The sequence below is a fragment of the Aegilops tauschii genome, chromosome 3, assembly GCF_002575655.3.
Source record: "Aegilops tauschii subsp. strangulata cultivar AL8/78 chromosome 3, Aet v6.0, whole genome shotgun sequence".
NCBI classification, from domain to species: domain Eukaryota; kingdom Viridiplantae; phylum Streptophyta; class Magnoliopsida; order Poales; family Poaceae; genus Aegilops; species Aegilops tauschii.
Window position 1 is genome coordinate 568,433,684 of NC_053037.3, and position 20,087 is coordinate 568,453,770.

Here is a 20,087-nt window from a genome sequence, read left to right on the forward strand (position 1 = left end):
TTTCGGTGTTTTCTGCAACAGATTAGCGAGCTGGTGGTTTCCTGCAAACCTAGCCGCAAATGTGGTGGTTTCTTGCAATTGACTCCACCTCAGGAGTTGGGACCAGACGGATATGTCAGGAAACACAGTGTCATCTATCTTGCGCAAAAACGATTCAAGGTGTTGCGCATGGGGGGCCGAGCCATATTGGAGGAGTTGAAGATCAACCCGAAGATAGCAGATGAGATCCATGTGATCTTTGCGCCCATGACCTGATGATGTTTGAGCCTTGAGCTTCTTAGCGTTGTTTCTCTGTTTCGGACCTGTAATTTTGGCAAAACACGAAGATTGTGTTATGGTGGCTGCCCTTTTTTTGTGTCCTTTGTGACACTCAGAACCTGGCGTCCAGTCCAGATGTTTGTGTGTGTTTTGGTTTGGTTTCTATGAAATGGAGCTGGGGGAGCTCCCCTTTTGATTGAAAAAACCTTCAACACAAATTAAAAATAAGTAAGGAACAGAGGATCCCCTTGTATGAGCCCCATTGTAGGGGTAAAAAACTCCGTTTCATCTTCATGAAACCAAACTCTGTAATTAACGGAAGTAACACAAGCCATGATCATTTGCACCCACGTGCTGTCAAAGCCCAACTTAATCATTATATCACCCAGAAAATTTCATTCCACATGATCATGCTTTGTGCATATCTAACTTCACGACACACAAGCAACTGTTCCCTTGCCTCTTTTTCATGATCGTGTGTAAACACTCATAAGCCATTAACACATTATCAGTAATGAGTTTTTTAGGCACAAAAGCACTGTGGGTCAAAGAGATAATACGTGGTAGTAACATTTTCACCCAGCATTTATAGCTTCTTAATCGAATGAGACACAAGTATATAAAAATATAGTTGTTGTTACTGACACATGAGAAGACGGCGCACGATACATCAAAACGAATACTGTGATACTAAATCGAACGGTCCCTGATTATGACACGCACATCACACACTAATTAACTGACTAACAAATTACGTAACCTACTTAGGCTTGCTCAGATAAAGCAGGCCAGGACCAATGTCACAGCTTGTGCAATGGCGCGAGCGAGGGACGCCACGAACGGCCCGCCCGCGGCGGATGAATACTCCATCGACGGGGCCGGCCCTGGTGCCGGAGAGAACGGCGATGACGACGGCGGTCGTGAAGACGACGGTGCCGTGGGGGCCTGTGCCGGCGATGATGCTGATGCGGGCGCCGGCGGGGAGGCAGCGCGGACGTTAATTACCAGCCTCTCGCCGGCGTTGCAGTGTCCGATGTCGGCGCTGGCAAAGTAGGCGAAGCCTGGCGCGTCGAGGAGGAAGAGCGTGCTGCCGTCCCTCGGCACGGCGCCGGTGCCGATGCCCGCCGTCTCGTTGCAGTGATAGTATCCGACCTTGCTCACCTTGATCACCGAGTCGTTCTTGTACACGAACTCTGCATGCATGTCCATTTGCATTCACAACACAAGGATTAAGTTGATTTGGTCTCCATCTGGCAAATCAGTGGATCAGACGCTCGCGTGCACCTAATCAATTGTTACTTACCGATGGAGTCCTCGACGAAGAAGGTTATGGGGGACGCCCACTTGACGTAGAACATCTCCTTGTCCTGCGGCGGGGGCACGCGCCACCCTTCAGGGCCGCCGACTCTGTACCGCTTCCCCAGCGCCACCGCGGACGCCGTCGGGCAGAGGACGACGAGCACGACGGCGAGCGCCGAGAGACGGATCACCAGAGACGCCGCCGCCGCCGCCATATCGATCGTATCAACTGATGATCTCCGAAGAAGAGGAAGTGGTGTGTGTGTACTGTGTCCTACCGATGTGTGTGAACTGATAGGATGACTGGAAATTTATAGGGGTACTACGTTGATCGAGTAGTGCCGATCGATCGAGAAGTGGTAAAACTGATAGGGTCGAGGAGGGAGCGTGCATGCATGGCGAACTCAACCGATTGCCCATTGGCGGTTAGGTCAACTCGGCGTTGCTCGCGCGCGGACGGAGGTGGAGAACGTGGCGTTGGACTCTCACCAGGCAGTTACTGCATCTGCATGCATCCATAGGGCTTCTGCCCGACGGCGGTATTACGGACAGTCGTACAGGCCCAAGAACTGAATGGCCGTACCGGCAACGTTTTTGGAGAATCTTTCTTGCAGTCCAGGTGTTTGCCATTAGTACCCCTAAAAAAAAGAGGTGTTTGCCATTAGTGGCGGCAGGTTAATACTGATATTTGAATATTTGATGTTGCATGGTGTTTAACCATCGGCGGTTGTGGCTTGATACTGATATTATTGTGATGATGCTGATACCTTTTCCATGATTTTTGTGTCCTTTGTGTTTCCATTTTTCCCTCACTAACTAGTGAAGTGGTCCGCACAACAATATGTTAGGGTTAGGCGACCCCGGGCGACGCCGCAGCTGCTGCCGTCGGTGATGTTTCCATGTGCGTCCTCTGGGCGGAAGATGGACCTATTGTGTCCTCGTCGGCCTCTTCTCTGCTGGGCTACATGCATGTGGTGGACTCGGAGTTGATCGGACCAGGAAGGACACGATGAGGAATCTTGCATCTACACGGTGGAAGTAGTCCGGAAGGAGCAAGGACCCTAACCCCTCCTCCAAGGAACGGGAGGCCTCAGCTTCAACATACTTAAGGGGGGCTAGCGTTGTCGAGGAACAACACCTTACAACCCAAAATTCCTCCTATCGGAGTCAAGACCCGTAGCGATGATGAACCCTGCGTTGCCATTTGTTAGCACGCCGGAGGCAAACAAGAAGAACACGTATGTCACTAGGGCGAAAAGGGGGCTCCTCTTGTGGATGCTACTTGCCCGAAGCCTTCTGATGGGGATAACGAGGCCCTTATGGCAATGAACCCTGATGCCCTTACGGTCATCATTGCTGGCCAGAGAGAAGATGTGGTGCCGACCGCTGGCCATGGCGAGTCCGAGAGAGAACACGCCAGAGGTTAATGAACCGAAAGATTCCATGGAAGGAGAGGATGGGGAGGAGGAGAAGAATCCCTAGCACATATATGGTGCTCGCCGAGGATGATATAGAGGAAGCCAAATTTATCGTAGAGTAGGAGCACTCGTGGATGATTATCATGCTGGTTTACTCCCTATAATGCCCAACCCCTCACACGTTTTGTTTGATGATTGGGAGGATGCTTGGAAGCTCAATGAGGATATGAAATATACTTTCCTAGGAGAAACAAGTACTTTGTTCACTTCTATTGTGAGGCAGATATGACGAGGATCTTGCGAGGGGGTCGTGGCAAGCCAGGCATGACCTATTGATCGTTGAAGCGTATGATGGGATGAAGAAGATCTCTCACTACAGGATGGACTCTATCAGGATTCGGGTGTGAATCTTAGACGTGCCCATGAATTGGAGCAGACGATGTGGTGCACGCCCTATGCAAGAATCTAGGAACCGTTCTTTAGGTGGAACTCAATGAGGCATGCAGTATGGGAAGATTTGTGACGGTCTGACTTATTGTGTCGTTTTATCAGGCACTGGAGATGGGGGTATTTATGTATTCCAAGATCAAGAAGAAAAGGGAAGTGGTGGAGTTTAAAATCTAGTTTGAGTGCCTCTCGTGGTTCTCCTGCTTATACGGGTATCTCGTGTTGGGGAACGTAGCAGAAATTCAAAATTTTCTACGTATCACCAAGATCAATCTATGGAGTAATCTAGCAACGAGGGGAAGGGGAGTGCATCTACATACCCTTGTAGATCGCGATGCGGAAGCGTTGCAAGAACGCGGATGAGGGAGTCGTACTCGTAGCGATTCAGATCGCGGTTGATTCCGATCTAAGCGCCGAACCACGGCGCCTCCGCGTTCAACACACGTGCAGCCCGGTGACGTCTCCCACGCCTTGATCCAGCAAGGAGAGAGGGAGAGGTTGGGGAAGACTCCATCCAGCAGCAGCACGACGGCGTGGTGGTGGTGGAGGAGCGTGGCAATCCCGCAGGGCTTCGCCAAGCACCGCGGGAGAGGAGGAGGAGGGAGAGGGGTAGGGCTGCACCGAAAGAGAGACGTTCTCGTGTGTCTTGGGCAGCCCAAACCTCAACTATATATAGGGGGGAGGGGGCTGCGCCCCCCTTAGGGTTTCCACCCCCAAGAGGAGGCGGCCAGCCCTAGATCCCATCCAAGGGGGGCGGCCAAGGGGAGGAGAGGGGGGGCGCCACTAGGGTGGGCCTTAAGGCCCATCTGAACATAGGGTTTGCCCCCTCCCACTCTCCCATGCGCCTTGGGCCTTGGTGGGGGGCGCACCAGCCCACCTGGGGCTGGTCCCCTCCCACACTTGGCCCACGCAGCCTTCTGCGGCTGGTGGCCCCACTTGGTGGACCCCCGGGACCCTCCCGGTGGTCCCGGTACATTACCGATTTCACCCGAAACTTTTCCGGTGACCAAAACAGGACTTCCCATATATAAATCTTTACCTCCGGACCATTCCGGAACTCCTCGTGACGTCCGGGATCTCATCCGGGACTCCGAACAACATTCGGTAACCACGTACATACTTTCCCTATAACCCTAGCGTCATCGAACCTTAAGTGTGTAGACCCTACGGGTTCGGGAACCATGCAGACATGACCGAGACGTTCTCCGGTCAATAACCAACAGCGGGATCTGGATACCCATGTTGGCTCCCACATGTTCCACGATGATCTCATCGGATGAACCACGATGTCGGGGATTCAATCAATCCCGTATTCAATTCCCTTTGTCTATCGGTATGTTACTTGCCCGAGATTCGATCGTCGGTATCCCGATACCTTGTTCAATCTCGTTACCGGCAAGTCTCTTTACTCGTTCCGTAACTCACATCATCCCGTGATCAACTCCTTGGTCACATTGTGCACATTATGATGATGTCCTACCGAGTGGGCCCAGAGATACCTCTCCGTTTACACGGAGTGACAAATCCTAGTCTCGATTCGTGCCAACCCAACAGACACTTTCGGAGATACCTGTAGTGCACCTTTATAGTCACCCAGTTACGTTGTGACGTTTGGTACACCCAAAGCATTCCTACGGTATCCGGGAGTTGCACAATCTCATGGTCTAAGGAAATGATACTTGACATTAGAAAAGCTCTGAGCAAACGAACTACACGAACTTGTGCTAGGCTTAGGATTGGGTCTTGTCCATCACATCATTCTCCTAATGATGTGATCCCGTTATCAACGACATCCAATGTCCATGGTCAGGAAACCGTAACCATCTATTGATCAACGAGCTAGTCAACTAGAGGCTTACTAGGGACATGGTGTTGTCTATGTATCCACACGTGTATCTGAGTTTCCTATCAATACAATTCTAGCATGGATAATAAACGATTATCATGAACAACGAAATATAATAATAACCAATTTATTATTGCCTCTAGGGCATATTTCCAACAGTCTCCCACTTGCACTAGAGTCAATAATCTAGTCCACATCACCATGTGATTAACACTCATAGGTCACATCACCATGTGACCAACACCCAAGAGTTTACTAGAGTCAACAATCTAGTTCACATCACCATGTGATTAACACTCAATGAGTTTTGGTTTGATCATGTTATGCTTGTGAGAGAGGTTATTAGTCAACGGGTCTGAACCTTTCAGATCCGTGTGTGCTTTACGAATATCTATGTCATCTTGTGGATGCTACCACGCGCTATTTGGAGCCATTTCAAATAATTGCTCTACTATACGAATCCGGTTTACTACTCAGAGTCATCCGGATTAGTGTCAAAGTTCGCATCGACGTAACCCTTTACGACGAACTCCCTTTCACCTCCATAATCGAGAAAATTCCTTAGTCCACTAGGTACTAAGGATAAGTTCGACCGCTGTCATGAGATCCTTTCCCGGATCACTATTGTACCCTCTTGACCAACTCATGGCAAGGCACACTACATGTGCGGTACACAACATAGCATACTATAGAGCCTACGTCTAAAGCATAGGGGACGACCTTCGTCCTTTCTCTATCTTCTGCTGTGGTCAGGTCTTGAGTCTTACTCAATACTCACACCTTGTAACACAGCCAAGAACTCCTTCTTTGCTGATCTATTTTGAACTCTTTCAAAATCATGTCAAGGTGTGCGTTCTTTGAAAGTATCATCAGGCGTCTTGATCTATCTCTATAGATCTTGATGCCCAATATGAAAGCAGCTTTATCCAGGTCTTCCTTTGAAAAACTCCTTTCAAACAACCCTTTATGCTTTCCAGAAATTTTACATCATTTCGGATCAACAATATGTCATTCACATATACTTATCAGAAATGTTGTAGCGCTCCCACTCACTTTATTGTAAATACAAGTTTCTAACAAACTTTGTATAAACCCAAAAACTTTGATCGCTCCATCAAAGCTTATATTCTGACTCCGAGATGGTTGCTCTAGTCCATGGAAGGATCGCTGGAGCTAGCATACCTTTTAGCATCCTTAGGATCGACAAAACCTTTCTGATTGTATCACATACAACCTTTCCTTACGAAAACTGGTAAGGAAACTTGTTTTGACATCCATCTGCCAGATTTCATAAATGCAGCTAATGCTAACATGATTACGACGGACTTAAGCATCGCTACGGATGATAAAAAACTCATCGTAGTCAACTCCTTGAACTTGTGGAAATACTCTTAGCCACAAGTCGAGCTTCACAGACGGTAACATTACCGTCCATGTCCGTCTTCTTCTCAAAGATCCATTTATCTCGGATTTCATGGCTTCTAACCATTTGTCGGAATATGGGCCCACCATCTCTTCTCCATAGCTCGTAGGTTCAGTATTGTCCAACAACATGATATCTCAGACAGGATCACGTACCACTCTGAAGTAGCACGCATCCTCGTCGTCCTACGAGGTTTGGTAGTGACTTGATCCGAAGTTTCATGATCACTATCATAAGCTTCCACTTCAATTGGTGTAGGTGCCACAGGAACAACTTCTTGTGCCCTGCTACACACTAGTTGAAGTGAAGGTTCAATAACCTTATCAAGTCTCCACCATCCTCCCACTCAATTCTTTCGAGAGAAACTTTTCCTCGAGAAAGGACTCGTTTCTAGAAACAATTACTTTTGCTTCCAGATCTGAAATAGGAGGTATACCCAACTGTTTTGGGTTTTCTATGAAGATGCATTTATCCGCTTTGGGTTCGAGCTTATCAGCCTGAAACTTTTTCACATAAGCATCGCAGCCCCAAACTTTTAAGAAACGACAACTTAGGTTTCTCTAAACGGTGTCGTCTCAACGGAATTGCGTGGTTCCCCTTTTAAAGTGAATGCGGTTATCTCTAATGCCTAACCCATAAACGATAGTGGTAATTCGATAAGAAACATCATGGTATGCACCATATCCAATAGGGTGCAGTTATGATGTTCGGACACACCATCACACTATGGTGTTCCAGGCGGTATTAATTGTGAAACACTTTCCACAATGTCTTAATTGTGTGCCAAACTCGTAACTCAGATACTCATCTCTATGATCATATCACAGACATTTTATCCTCTTGTCACGACGATCTTCAACTTCACTCTGAGATTACTTGAACCTTTCAATAATTCAGACTTGTGTTTCATCAAGTAAATACACTCAGCATCTACTCAAATCATCTGTGAAGTAAGAACATAACGATATCCACTGCATACCTCAGCACTCATTGGACTGCATACATCAAAATGTATTACTTCCAATAAGTTGCTCTCTTGTTCCATCTTACTGAAAACGAGGCCTTTCAGTCATCTTGCCCATGTGGTATGATTTGCATGTCTCAAGTGATTCAAAATCAAGTGAGTCCAAACGATCCATCTGCATGGAGTTTCTTCACGCATGTATACCAATAGACATGGTTCGCATGTCTCAATCCTTTCAAAAACGAGTGAGTCCAAAGATCCATCTACATGGAGCTTCTTCATGCGTTCTATACCAATATGACTCAAGTGGCAGTGCCACAAGTATGTGGTACTATCATTACTATCTTATATCTTTTGGCATGAACATGTGTATCACTACGATCGCGATTCATTTTAGGTGCAAGACCATTGAAGGTATTATTCAAATAAATAGAGTAACCATTATTCTCCTTAAATGAATAACCGTATTGCGATAAACATAATCCAATCATGCTTAACGCAAACACCAAATCTCGATGGTAGAGGGAGCATGCGATGCTTGATCACATCAACCTTGGAAACACTTCCGACACATATCGTCATCTCACCTTTAGCTAGTCTTCGTTTATTCCGCAACTTTTATTTCGAGTTACTAACACTTAGCAACCGAACCGGTATCTAATACCCTGGTGCTGCTAGGAGTACTAGTAAAGTACACATTCATATAACGTATATCCAATATACTTCTGTCGACCTTGCCCGCCTTCTCATCTACCAAGTATTTAGGGTAGTACTGCTTCAGTGACCGTTCCCCTCATTACAGAAGCACTTAGTCTCGGGTTTGGGTTCAACCTTGGGATTCTTCACTAGAGCAGCAAACGACTTGCTGTTTCATGAAGTATCCCTTTTGCCCTTGCCCTTCTTAAACTAGTGGTTTAACCATCAACAATTGATGCTCCTTCTTGATTTCTACTTTCGCGGTGTCAAACATCGCGAATAGCTCAAGGATCATCATAACTATCCCTGATATGTTATAGTTCATCACGAAGCTCTACTAGCTTGGTGGCAGTGACTATGGAGAACCATCACTATCTCATCTGGAAGATTAACTCCCACTCGATTCAAGATTGTGGTACTCAGACAATCTGAGCACATTCTCAACGATTGAGCTTTTCTCCCTTAGTTTGTAGGCTTAAGAAACTTGTCAGAGGTCTCATACCTCTTGACGTGGGCACTAGTCTGAAATCCCAATTTCAGTCTTCGGAACATCTCACATGTTCTGCGACGTTTCAAAAACGTCTCTGGTGCCACAATTCTAAACCGTTAGCATTACGCACTGAACTATCACGTAGTCATCAAAACGTGTATGTCAGATGTTTCGTAACATCTACAGACGACGCTGAGGTTCAGCACACCGAGCGGTGCATTAAGGACATAAGCCTTCTGTGCAGCAATGAGGACAATCCTCAGTTTACGGACCCAGTCCGCATAATTGCTACTACCAACTTTCAACTAAATTTTCTCTAGGAACATATCTTAAACAGTAGAACTAAAGCGTATGACATAATTTGTAAAGACCTTTTGACTATGTTCATGATAATGAAGTTCATCTGATTATTGAACTCCCACTCAGATAGACATCCCTCTAGTCATCTAAGTGATACATGATCCGAGTCAAACTAGGCCGTGTCCGATCATCACGTGAGACGGACTAGTCATCATCGGTGAACATCTCCATGTTGATCGTATCTACTATACGACTCATGTTCGACCTTTCGGTCTCTTGTGTTCCGAGGCCATGTCTGTACATGCTAGGCTCGTCAAGTCAACCTAAGTGTTTTGCATGTGTTCCGAGGCCATGTCTGTACATGCTAGGCTCGTCAACACCCGTTGTATTCGAACGTTAGAATCTATCACACCCGATCATCACGTGGTGCTTCGAAACAACGAACCTTCGCAATGGTGCACAGTTAGGGGGAACACGTCTCTTGAAATTTTTAGTAGGGATCATCTTACTTACTACCGTCGTTCTAAGCAAATAAGATGCATAACATGATAAATCACATGCAATCAAATAGTGACATGATATGGCCAATATCATTTTGCTCCTTTGATCTCCATCTTCGGGGCACCATGATCATCTTTGTCACCGGCATGACACCATGATCTCCATCATTGTGTCTTCATGAAGTTGTCACGCCAACGATTACTTCTACTTCTATGGCTAACGCACTTAGCAATAAAGTAAAGTAATTTACATGGCGTTATTCAATGACACGCAGGTCATACAAAAAATAAAGACAACTCCTATGGCTCCTGCCGGTTGTCATACTCATCGACATGCAAGTCGTGATTCCTATTACAAGAATATGATCAATCACATATATCATTCATCACATCTTCTGGCCATATCACATCACATAGCACATGCTGCAAAAACAAGTTAGACGTCCTCTAATTGTTGTTGCAAGTTTTTACGTGGCTTGTATAGGTTTCTAGCAAGAACGTTTCTTACCTACGTAAAACCACAACGTGATATGCCAATTTCTATTTACCCTTCATAAGGACCCTTTTCATCGAATCCGTTCCGACTAAAGTGGGAGAGACAGACACCCGCTAGCCACCTTATGCAACTAGTGCATGTCAGTCGGTGGAACCTGTCTCACGTAAGCATACGTGTAAGGTCGGTCCGGGCCGCTTCATCCCACAATGCCGCCGGAACAAGATAAGACTAGTAGCGGCAAGAAGAATTGGCAACATCTACGCCCACAACTGCTTTGTGTTCTACTCGTGCATAGAAACTACGCATAAACCTGGCTCATGATGCCATTGTTGGGGAACGTAGCAGAAATTCAAAATTTTCTACGCATCACCAAGATCAATCTATGGAGTAATCTAGCAACGAGGGGAAGGGGAGTGCATCTACATACCCTTGTAGATCGCGATGCGGAAGCGTTGCAAGAACGCGGATGAGGGAGTCGTACTCATAGCGATTCAGATCGCGGTTGATTCCGATCTAAGCGCCGAACCACGGCGCCTCCGCGTTCAACACACGTGCAGCCCGGTGACGTCTCCCACGCCTTGATCCAGCAAGGAGAGAGGGAGAGGTTGGGGAAGACTCCATCCAGCAGCAGCACGACGGCGTGGTGGTGGTGGAGGAGCGTGGCAATCCCGCAGGGCTTCGCCAAGCACCGCGGGAGAGGAGGAGGAGGGAGAGGGGTAGGGCTGCACCGAAAGAGAGACGTTCTCGTGTGTCTTGGGCAGCCCAAACCTCAACTATATATAGGGGGGGAGGGGGCTGCGCCCCCCTTAGGGTTTCCACCCCCAAGAGGAGGCGGCCAGCCCTAGATCCCATCCAACGGGGGCGGCCAAGGGGAGGAGAGGGGGGGCGCCACTAGGGTGGGCCTTAAGGCCCATCTGGACCTAGGGTTTGCCCCCTCCCACTCTCCCATGCGCCTTGGGCCTTGGTGGGGGGGCGCACCAGCCCACCTGGGGCTGGTCCCCTCCCACACTTGGCCCACGCAGCCTTCTGCGGCTGGTGGCCCCACTTGGGGGACCCCCGGGACCCTCCCGGTGGTCCCGGTACATTACCGATTTCACCCGAAACTTTTCCGGTGACCAAAACAGGACTTCCCATATATAAATCTTTACCTCCGGACCATTCCGGAACTCCTCGTGACGTCCGGGATCTCATCCGGGACTCCGAACAACATTCGGTAACCACGTACATACTTTCCCTATAACCCTAGCGTCATCGAACCTTAAGTGTGTAGACCCTACGGGTTCGGGAACCATGCAGACATGACCGAGACGTTCTCCGGTCAATAACCAACAGAGGGATCTGGATACCCATGTTGGCTCCCACATGTTCCACGATGATCTCATCGGATGAACCACGATGTCGGGGATTCAATCAATCCCGTATTCAATTCCCTTTGTCTATCGGTATGTTACTTGCCCGAGATTCGATCGTCGGTATCCCGATACCTTGTTCAATCTCGTTAACGGCAAGTCTCTTTACTCGTTCCGTAACTCACATCATCCCGTGATCAACTCCTTGGTCACATTGTGCACATTATGATGATGTCCTACCGAGTGGGCCCAGAGATACCTCTCCGTTTACACGGAGTGACAAATCCTAGTCTCGATTCGTGCCAACCCAACAGACACTTTCGGAGATACCTTTAGTGCACCTTTATAGTCACCCAGTTACATTGTGACGTTTGGTACACCCAAAGCATTCCTACGGTATCCGGGAGTTGCACAATCTCATGGTCTAAGGAAATGATACTTGACATTAGAAAAGCTCTGAGCAAACGAACTACACGATCTTGTGCTAGGCTTAGGATTGGGTCTTGTCCATCACATCATTCTCCTAATGATGTGATCCCGTTATCAACGACATCCAATGTCCATGGTCAGGAAACCGTAACCATCTATTGATCAACGAGCTAGTCAACTAGAGGCTTACTAGGGACATGGTGTTGTCTATGTATCCAGACGTGTATCTGAGTTTCCTATCAATACAATTCTAGCATGGATAATAAACGATTATCATGAACAATGAAATATAATAATAACCAATTTATTATTGCCTCTAGGGCATATTTCCAACATCTCGGTCATCAGGACAAGTCATGTGGAGGCAACCCATGTGCTTCATCCAACAGACATATAGAGTGTAGGCTAAAGCTAACCCACTAGCGTATTGTAGCCTAGACTTGCCCTTCCATGGCAGTGTTGGCACATCTCGTAGAAGGGGGCCGGGGGGGCAAGACGTCTAAGTAGCCGGATGGCAATGCATCTTCACAAAATAACAACAGGGTGTATGTTTCCCGGGGGCGTGGTAACCCGACCGTAGTCGGGTATCTTGCCGAGAAGATGCAGAGTATGACCGCATCCAGGGATGGGGCTTCGTAGGGGGTGATATTGTCACGGAGGGTCCAAGGAGCATCGACATCATCCCGCCAATGCGCAAGTTTTGGCTAATGCATGAGAGAGGATGCAGACATGTCGGGCGTCAACTCAACTCTTAGCTAGTGTGGTGCAGGCGACCAACATATGCACCACTCCTAGCAGGATGATCATGGTGCTACTCTGATTGTGCACTCTAATGCTAGTGACATGGTGAAACTAGTCTATGCAGGTACCCGCCCCCCCTCCTAAAAATAGAGAGAAAAATGCACGGCAAGGGGTGACCAGGACCACAGGATGGTAGATGGTGGAAAGATGACGATAGAAGGCGAGGTCAAGATCACTCCATAGGGAAACCGACCCAATGGCGCCCGGTAACACGATGCGGCCACAGGTGGTGTCCCGCTGGAGCATCTGATATTTAAGTATGAACTACCTAGTGGGGGAGGAAGAGCCCTAGCACAACCCATGATCTTTAGAGCTTAGCACAAGCGAACTCCGACAACATTGTTTTTTCTTTCTGAGATGCAGTCTAAAGATATGACGAAAATATATCGATCACATTTAGCTTTGAGTGTATTTGAAGAGATATGTAGTGTTTCTCAAAGTGGGGGTTCAACACTCTTTTGGAATGAATTCTTGAGTCGCGATGTAAAATCTATGGCCGATAGATATATTGATGCATATGTGCGTGTGTCTACTGATGATCCCCCTTGGAGGCTCATGTGTCTGTATGGCGAGCCTCGCACAGTCGATAGTCATCTCATTTGCTCCCTAGTGAGTGATCTACACCACCTTACAAACATGTCGTGGGTTGTGACTAAACCCTACAATGAAGCTATCTGGGGCCTCAAGCACTTCTCCTAGTCCCCACAAACACTAGGTCACATGGTTGCTTTTCATGACGTTCTTCAGTTTGTGTGATCTTTGTTTTTCAAAGCTACTTACTTATGATAACAGTCATGTCAGGAGTGCAAATATAAAAGCTGGTTGGACCAAGTGGTGGCCAAAAATCAAAGGCGAGGCTTTGCTGAGGCGTCCGTCGAACATCTAGTTGCACAAAGCTTAGACCATGCCCCCATTCTCCTCAAGTCACCGACATAGAAGCGTAGAAGACCAGGAATGTTGGGCGAGGTGAACAATGCAGCGGTGGTGCTAGGGTTTGGTCATGGATCATGGAAAGAAAGGGAAATGGATGAAAATGGTTGATGTGGTGTCTGAGAATCCGTACACAAAGGGAAGGGAAATTCTATGTTCTAAGGCACTCACAACCTGTAGGAGGTTTCAAGAGGGAAACCGCCTATGCTAGAGAGAAATTAGAGGTGACTTCATAGTACCAACCGCCTCCAATCTTTCTTGCAGACCGTTTCAAAATTATAACCGCCTCTGGCTCTCTGTAACAAGAATAACCGCCTTCGGTGGGGGTATTACATGCGGGTTCGGTCTCTTGGGTCACAACCGCTTCTGGGGAAGAGGGCACTAATGCTCCTTTACGTACTAGTGCTCATCTCTGACTACAACTTCACCGAGTTGATGCAAGTGGTCCCACAATGGACACCGCCTAAAGATGGCTCCTCCGTGGATGCCCGCAACCTGTTCGGATGGCCCCTCTGCCCAAAAAGCTTGATGGAAACCGAAGAGATAATGATGATGAATATCATCAACGATGGTCAATCGTTCAGATATGTGGAGATTAGTACTTGTCGGCACCCAATGCAGAAGTAAAGAAAGCAAAAAGAGGAGAAACATACACTGTCAAGGAGGACGGGTTGTTGTGCTTGGCTTGATTGGGCACCATGGTTGGTCCTTTTTCCAGTGACGGGCAAGGGGGCTCTTGGAGGAAGGTGCATGAGTTCTCTCTTGAAATGAAGAACTACACATTGTTTGATTTGGCGAGAATCGATGATCAGAGTGAGAACTCCCTCAATCATTGGTGTTATGCCATCAAAGACTAAGTGAACACATATTGTGGTGCATATGCTCAAATGAATAATTGTGCACCAAGTGGAAGCCTCCTAAAAAATCATCATATAATTTATTTGCTCTATGTTGCAATGTGTTCATCGTGTGATTCACTTTTCTAGCCCAACTTGGGGCCAACATTGTACAGGAAAACCAATGAGAAGACATTCACCACACATCATTGTTGGATCAAGTTGAATGACTTAGCCAACCCAATCAAGACCGCCAATGCCAAAAGTGGCGCACCTCTCTCAATGGAAGAAGTTGGTGAAGTGCGCGGGAGAGGGCATGGGGTTGGAGGGGCTTGCACCGGCAACCCATGTGCCAAGGGCGAGAGGGAAGTGGGGGCAGGAGAGGCCAAAGCGCAATGGGGCGGCTAACCAAATGGTAGATAAGTGGGAGGATAAATGGAAAGGAGGTGGCGAGTGCCAAATGAAATTAACTAAATGAAGTGAAGAATATGAGAGGTTTAAAGAGTTTGCAGAGATGCAAACACAGAAGGTTGATATTGAGGAGGCATGCTTGCACTTGAGACGATGTGCGAGGAGTCTAAGGTCATGTACATCAAGGCCGAGGAGTTGGATGCCGATGGGCGGTGTGGGTCCACATGTGTGTAGCGGCATCATTGCATGCTTTGAAAACGACGATGTGCAATGATTCATTTGATTGATTTTTTTTGAATTATTGGGTCTGAATTATGAACTTTGTTTGAATTATTTGTCATGCACAATTTATCTTCCAATTGTTTGGAAGTGCTATATGTATCAAAAATTGTCTTTTGCTGTTGCAAATGGATGAAACTCAACTTAAGAAAAAAACTTAAGGGGGAGGGGCGGACAAACATGATAATTTTGGGTACTAGCATTAGTTGACCAAGCTTCAACCGGCTGTTCGCGGATATGTCCGGATGTGTCCACTGAAAAATAGGGCACCCATTAAGATTTTCTCCTCGGGGATGTCCTAAGGCATGACCAAGCTATCCTCTCATGCATGCTCTAGCTCCTTAGACATGCTACACCCTCAGCATGTCTCTTTTCTCTTCTCTTCCTTGATCTTTCTAGCAACCAGAACACATTGCATATTGGAGCAAAAAAAGATTGTTGCTCCAGTGGATTTTTTTCTCACCTTCGATAAAAAGTAGGACCCACACTAGAGAGTGGGCATGCTGCCACGCTTGAGTGTCCCTTATGCGGAGTTGGCAACAACAAACTGCGCATCGGCAAACTTGACGGCAAATGTACCAAAATGCACCATTACAACAAGTTAAGTGATTGTTCTTCACGATTTTGACATGTTTATGTATGGATCTATTGCCACCATGCAAGTTTGTGTAGCATGGGTGCTATTAACTCTTTTTAGAAAGTGTTGATGGTTTCAATGCAAAAATAACTCTTTGTGACCACTTTATATCTATGAACTCTTTTTATACATTTGTGCTCTTCTGATGTTGTGTACTCTCTCCGTCCATGAATAAGTGTACATTTGACATTTAAAATTTGTCCACAAAAGAGTGTACTATTTCTATCTTCCAATGCACTTCAAAGTAGAAAAAAAATGTTTCTCTCTTCTCGCACAGTAATCAAGACCAATTACATTCAACACATGGTCTTCTCACTTTCTACATGCACTTAGCGCATTGGGAGTGCGGTAATTAAAGAGGAGAGAGATGGTGGATTGCACCTTCACAATACATTTTTTACTCCACTATAATATGTCCTAAAAATTTTATGTTTACACTTATTTGTGGACTGACAGAGTATGGTTGAAGCTTTGCTTATGTATAGCTTGATGCTACTTTACTGTGTTTGGATGCGTTTTCATTTATTCCAGGTCAAGTTTGTTGTTAAGGTTGCAAGTTGCTCTTCTTGCCTTGGTGCGCCGTAACTGTTTGCATTTCTAGATTCCAAGCCCTGCTCTGCTCCCATGATGAATGGTGCATGGATCTTATACCTTGTTTGTCTGACTTTGAGTGATCCTCGCAGCATATCCTTATTGGACTTTCTTTCTATAGGAAGTGTTGAAACTCTTTACATTTTTAAGAGTGATGCTTAGCCCATGGTTTTCCTGCCTTGGTTCTCACCGCTGTTACCTTTTCCTAGTGATGAATGATAAAGTGTTTGCTTTTCAATTGTCAAACGGATTAAAAGAATGATCATGGTTAAAGTCCTTTGACGTGAACACCAGCTTCCAATTTATGGTGTTTTTCCAAAGTAAAAAATCCACCTCGCTACAAAGACAAGAAAAAGTATTTTTAACTGGCAAATTGTTGCTTTGTTACCCATTCCCGTACCAGGAATACAGTTCTTCTGCCAAGCATATTCAGGTGCAGCAGATGCTTCAGGAATCTTAATTACGTAGCAATCCTGTACACAAACGCACTATCAACTTCAGTATGATGTCTATAATATGGGATTATAGTTCTTGGCGGTCTAGTTGATCTTGGCGAAGTCCAGCGTCTTCTTGCCCTCGAGCTTGCTGGTGACGTAGTGCCGGCTGTACTCGCCGTGCTTGAACCTCCGGTACCGGCAGGGCTCCCCGTCGGCGACTAGCTCCGGCAGTGGGCCGAGCTCGACGTCGTAGGCTGGCGCGTAGAACGTCACGATGGACAGGCGGTCCTGCTCGCCGTTGGTCACCGCCCGGTGCTCCACGCTCTTGTACCTGCCGTTGGTGAGCACCTCGAGCGAGTCGCCGAGGTTGACGACGAGGGCGTGCGGGACGGGGTGGACGGGCACCCAGGCGCCGTCCCTGAGCACCTGCAGCCCCGCGCGGCCGGCGTCCTGCTGGAGCACGGTGACCGCGCTCCCGTCGGAGTGCGCGCTCAGCCCCAGCACCAGGTCCGGCCGCGGGCACGGTGGGTAGAAGTTCATCCGCACCGCCTGCACCGCGTCGCCGAACATGCCCGCGAACGTGCCGGGCGCCAGGCCCAGCGTCTCGGCGATGTGCTCCAGGAGACGATGGCAGAGCGCCCTGACCTCGGCGGAGTACCTCTCGAGGGTGTCGGTGAAGGCGGCCGGCGTGGTCGGCCAGAGCATGGGCTGCCGGATGAACGCCGGGGACACGCCGAGCGCCAGCATGTTGCACCAATCGAGCTTCTGGTCCTCGGAGAAGACGAAGGCGTGGCCGTAGCCCTGGATGCCGCCCGGCGCCATGGGGTACCGCTCCTTCTCCTCCAGCGGCAGCATGAAGAACTCCCTCGACAACCTCTCCATCTCGTCCAGCAGCTCGCCGTCGATGCCATGGTTCACAACCTACATACACACACAGCATCATCAGTCACATGATGGATGATTAACGAAGTGATCCAGCGATGGGTCGACTGGTACATGCTGCGGACCTGGAAGAAGCCCCACTCCTCGCAGGCCTGCCTGAGCTTCTCCAGCTCGTCCCCATCGCCGCCGCCGCGCCGGAGCTCGCCGGCGTCGATGACGGGGATCTCCGCGTGCGCGCACACGTTAGCGCCGCCCGGCCGGTCGTCGCCGTCCCGGACGTACCGCTCCGGCACGTCGTCCACGCACGCCCTCTGCAGCTCCTGCACGTCGTCCACCCGCCCGATCTTGACAACCCCACCATCCTCCTCCTGCCGCTGCTGCTGCTGCTTAGGGGAGCAGACGGCCGCAGAAGCCATTGCCGACCGTCCTGCTTCGGTGCCGAATCTTGGTGCCGGCGTGCGCCTGTATATATAGGCCGGCTACCGAGAGAGAGACATCACCGGGATTCGTCCTGGCCGCTCTTGGTGGGTGTGAGTGTGAGTGTGGTGTTACGTCACACGTGAGCTCAGCGCAGCTCCACTCGGCGAGAAAGCCGAAAACACCATGAAAGATTCAGAAGTTTCGTGCCGGTGAAAACCACGGCATCCGGTAGAGGATGAGGATCAAGCCGGCAAGCTTTGCTTTCGCTCCGAGTTGGTTACTATTCTTCTGCTGCCGCTGGTGGCAGGCAGTGTGCGGTCGCTTTAGCGCTTTGGCCGGTTTCTTCGCGAGCTTTTGCTTTAGTTGGGCACTGTTTTGCGCCATGATCCGCGACTTTGTGACGCGGGACGGCCGAGTGGTTTCAGATCAGACGTTTGTTTGCCAGTTTCGGAGGCGGAGGATAGGCACGGGCTGGGGTCCGTACCTAAAACTATGATATCCCGTGATGATGGGGACTGGATGGATGATGCCGTGATGGTGGCTCATGATGCATGTGAACGTCCTTTTCTTTTCTCTAGCAGCATTATTTTGAACTTTCTTTTCTTTTGCCTAGATGAAAATTGAAATGTCATTTTGTTTCTGAAGTCAAAAAGTTTGATATGGCCTAGCTCGGCCGAGTGTGCCACCGAGCCTAATCAACGGTTCGTCCTGTAACTTGCGGGGTCAACGCCCTAGTAAGTTGTCCAGACCGCCTTTTTGGGGGCGGGGGGGAATATCAAGACTACCCATGATTTGACATTTAGCTTCAAAACCACTTTTTTTATTTATTTAAGCAAAACCTTCAAAACCATTCAAAAGGATAATTTAGAGCATCTATAACTGGACCTAGTAAAATCCGCCCCTCCCCCAGTTTAAGTTAGGGTTGTGTGAGGCACAGCCTCCGCATATCTCGTATATATATAGGACCAACAATACAGAGTTATGTTACAATACGACAGGTACAGGTCAGCCTGGGCGTTCGGTCTTTTCGGTTTGTTCGGTTCGGTCTTTCAAGAATTCGGTCTTCCATAATTGAAGACCGAAATAATTTCGGTCTTTTCGGTTTTCCACTATTCGGTCTTTGGTCTTTACATACCAATGTTCGGTCCCGACCAAACAGACCAAATTTAGTGACACAACTCAGATTCATATACATTACTTCCAGTATCTGTACGTATTTATTTATGCAAAATTGAGACAACAAATGTATGTACAGAGGTGCGTGTGTGTAAGAAAAATTAGACAAGTGTTAGACAACAAAAGTATGTAACAGGCTAACATCACAAATTCTGAACAATATAGCTTTGCACATACATAAGTATGCGTTAACATAGGTACGCACACACATTCAATAATCTGGACTTGACACAAGGCTCTGCACTTAGGCATTATTGGCCGATCTGATGCACTCATGCACATACATAAGAGTCACTTGCTCATCTTCAAGCTTCAGTTGTGAGGTAAAGCACCGGAAAAGGAGAGTAGGCGGCAGCCAGCTTGGAAGAGACGGTGGCGACGGATTGACGCCAGTGCAGCAGCGTGGAAGGGGACAGGATCTGAAGCACCACTGGCGGATGGCGATTCGCAGGCTGTGGAGCGATGTACGGGAGGTTGGGTTGCCGGGCGGTTGTCACCGGTCACGGCAGCGGATCGGGGCGGATCTCACCGGTCACGGCCGCGGATCGGAGCGCTCCTTGGGGAGGCGGTCGTCACGGGGCCTGGTCTCTTAGCGGCGGCTAGGGTTGGTCATTGGCAGAGAAGGGGGAGGAACGAGAGTGAGGCTGCGGTTCGTGCCTCTGTGTCGCTCGTCGTGAGGAGGTGAGGTAGTGTCTCGCTCGTGAGGATTGGGCTAGCCAGTTGGGCCTTAGGTAAACATTGTTGTGCGTGTGGGCTTTTAAAATAGATCAGT

The 20,087-nt window shown here is 48.2% G+C and overlaps 2 protein-coding genes across 2 annotated transcripts; both read right to left on the minus strand.

Moving 5' to 3' along the window:
• Positions 1-928: 928 nt before the first annotated feature.
• LOC109777571 (early nodulin-like protein 17) lies at positions 929-1,772 on the minus strand. The gene is made up of 3 exons (XM_020336188.4): positions 1,562-1,772; positions 1,264-1,451; positions 929-964 (listed from the first exon to the last, which is right to left on the minus strand). The coding sequence occupies exons 1-3, from the start codon at positions 1,770-1,772 to the stop codon at positions 929-931; spliced, it is 435 nt and encodes a 144-aa protein (XP_020191777.2).
• A 14,986-nt stretch (positions 1,773-16,758) lies between these two features.
• LOC109739256 (protein LATERAL BRANCHING OXIDOREDUCTASE 1) lies at positions 16,759-18,508 on the minus strand. The gene is made up of 2 exons (XM_020298346.4): positions 17,845-18,508; positions 16,759-17,758 (listed from the first exon to the last, which is right to left on the minus strand). Exons 1-2 carry the CDS (start codon positions 18,133-18,135, stop codon positions 16,940-16,942), a joined length of 1,110 nt encoding a protein of 369 aa, XP_020153935.1. The 5' UTR covers positions 18,136-18,508; the 3' UTR covers positions 16,759-16,939.
• Positions 18,509-20,087: the final 1,579 nt, after the last annotated feature.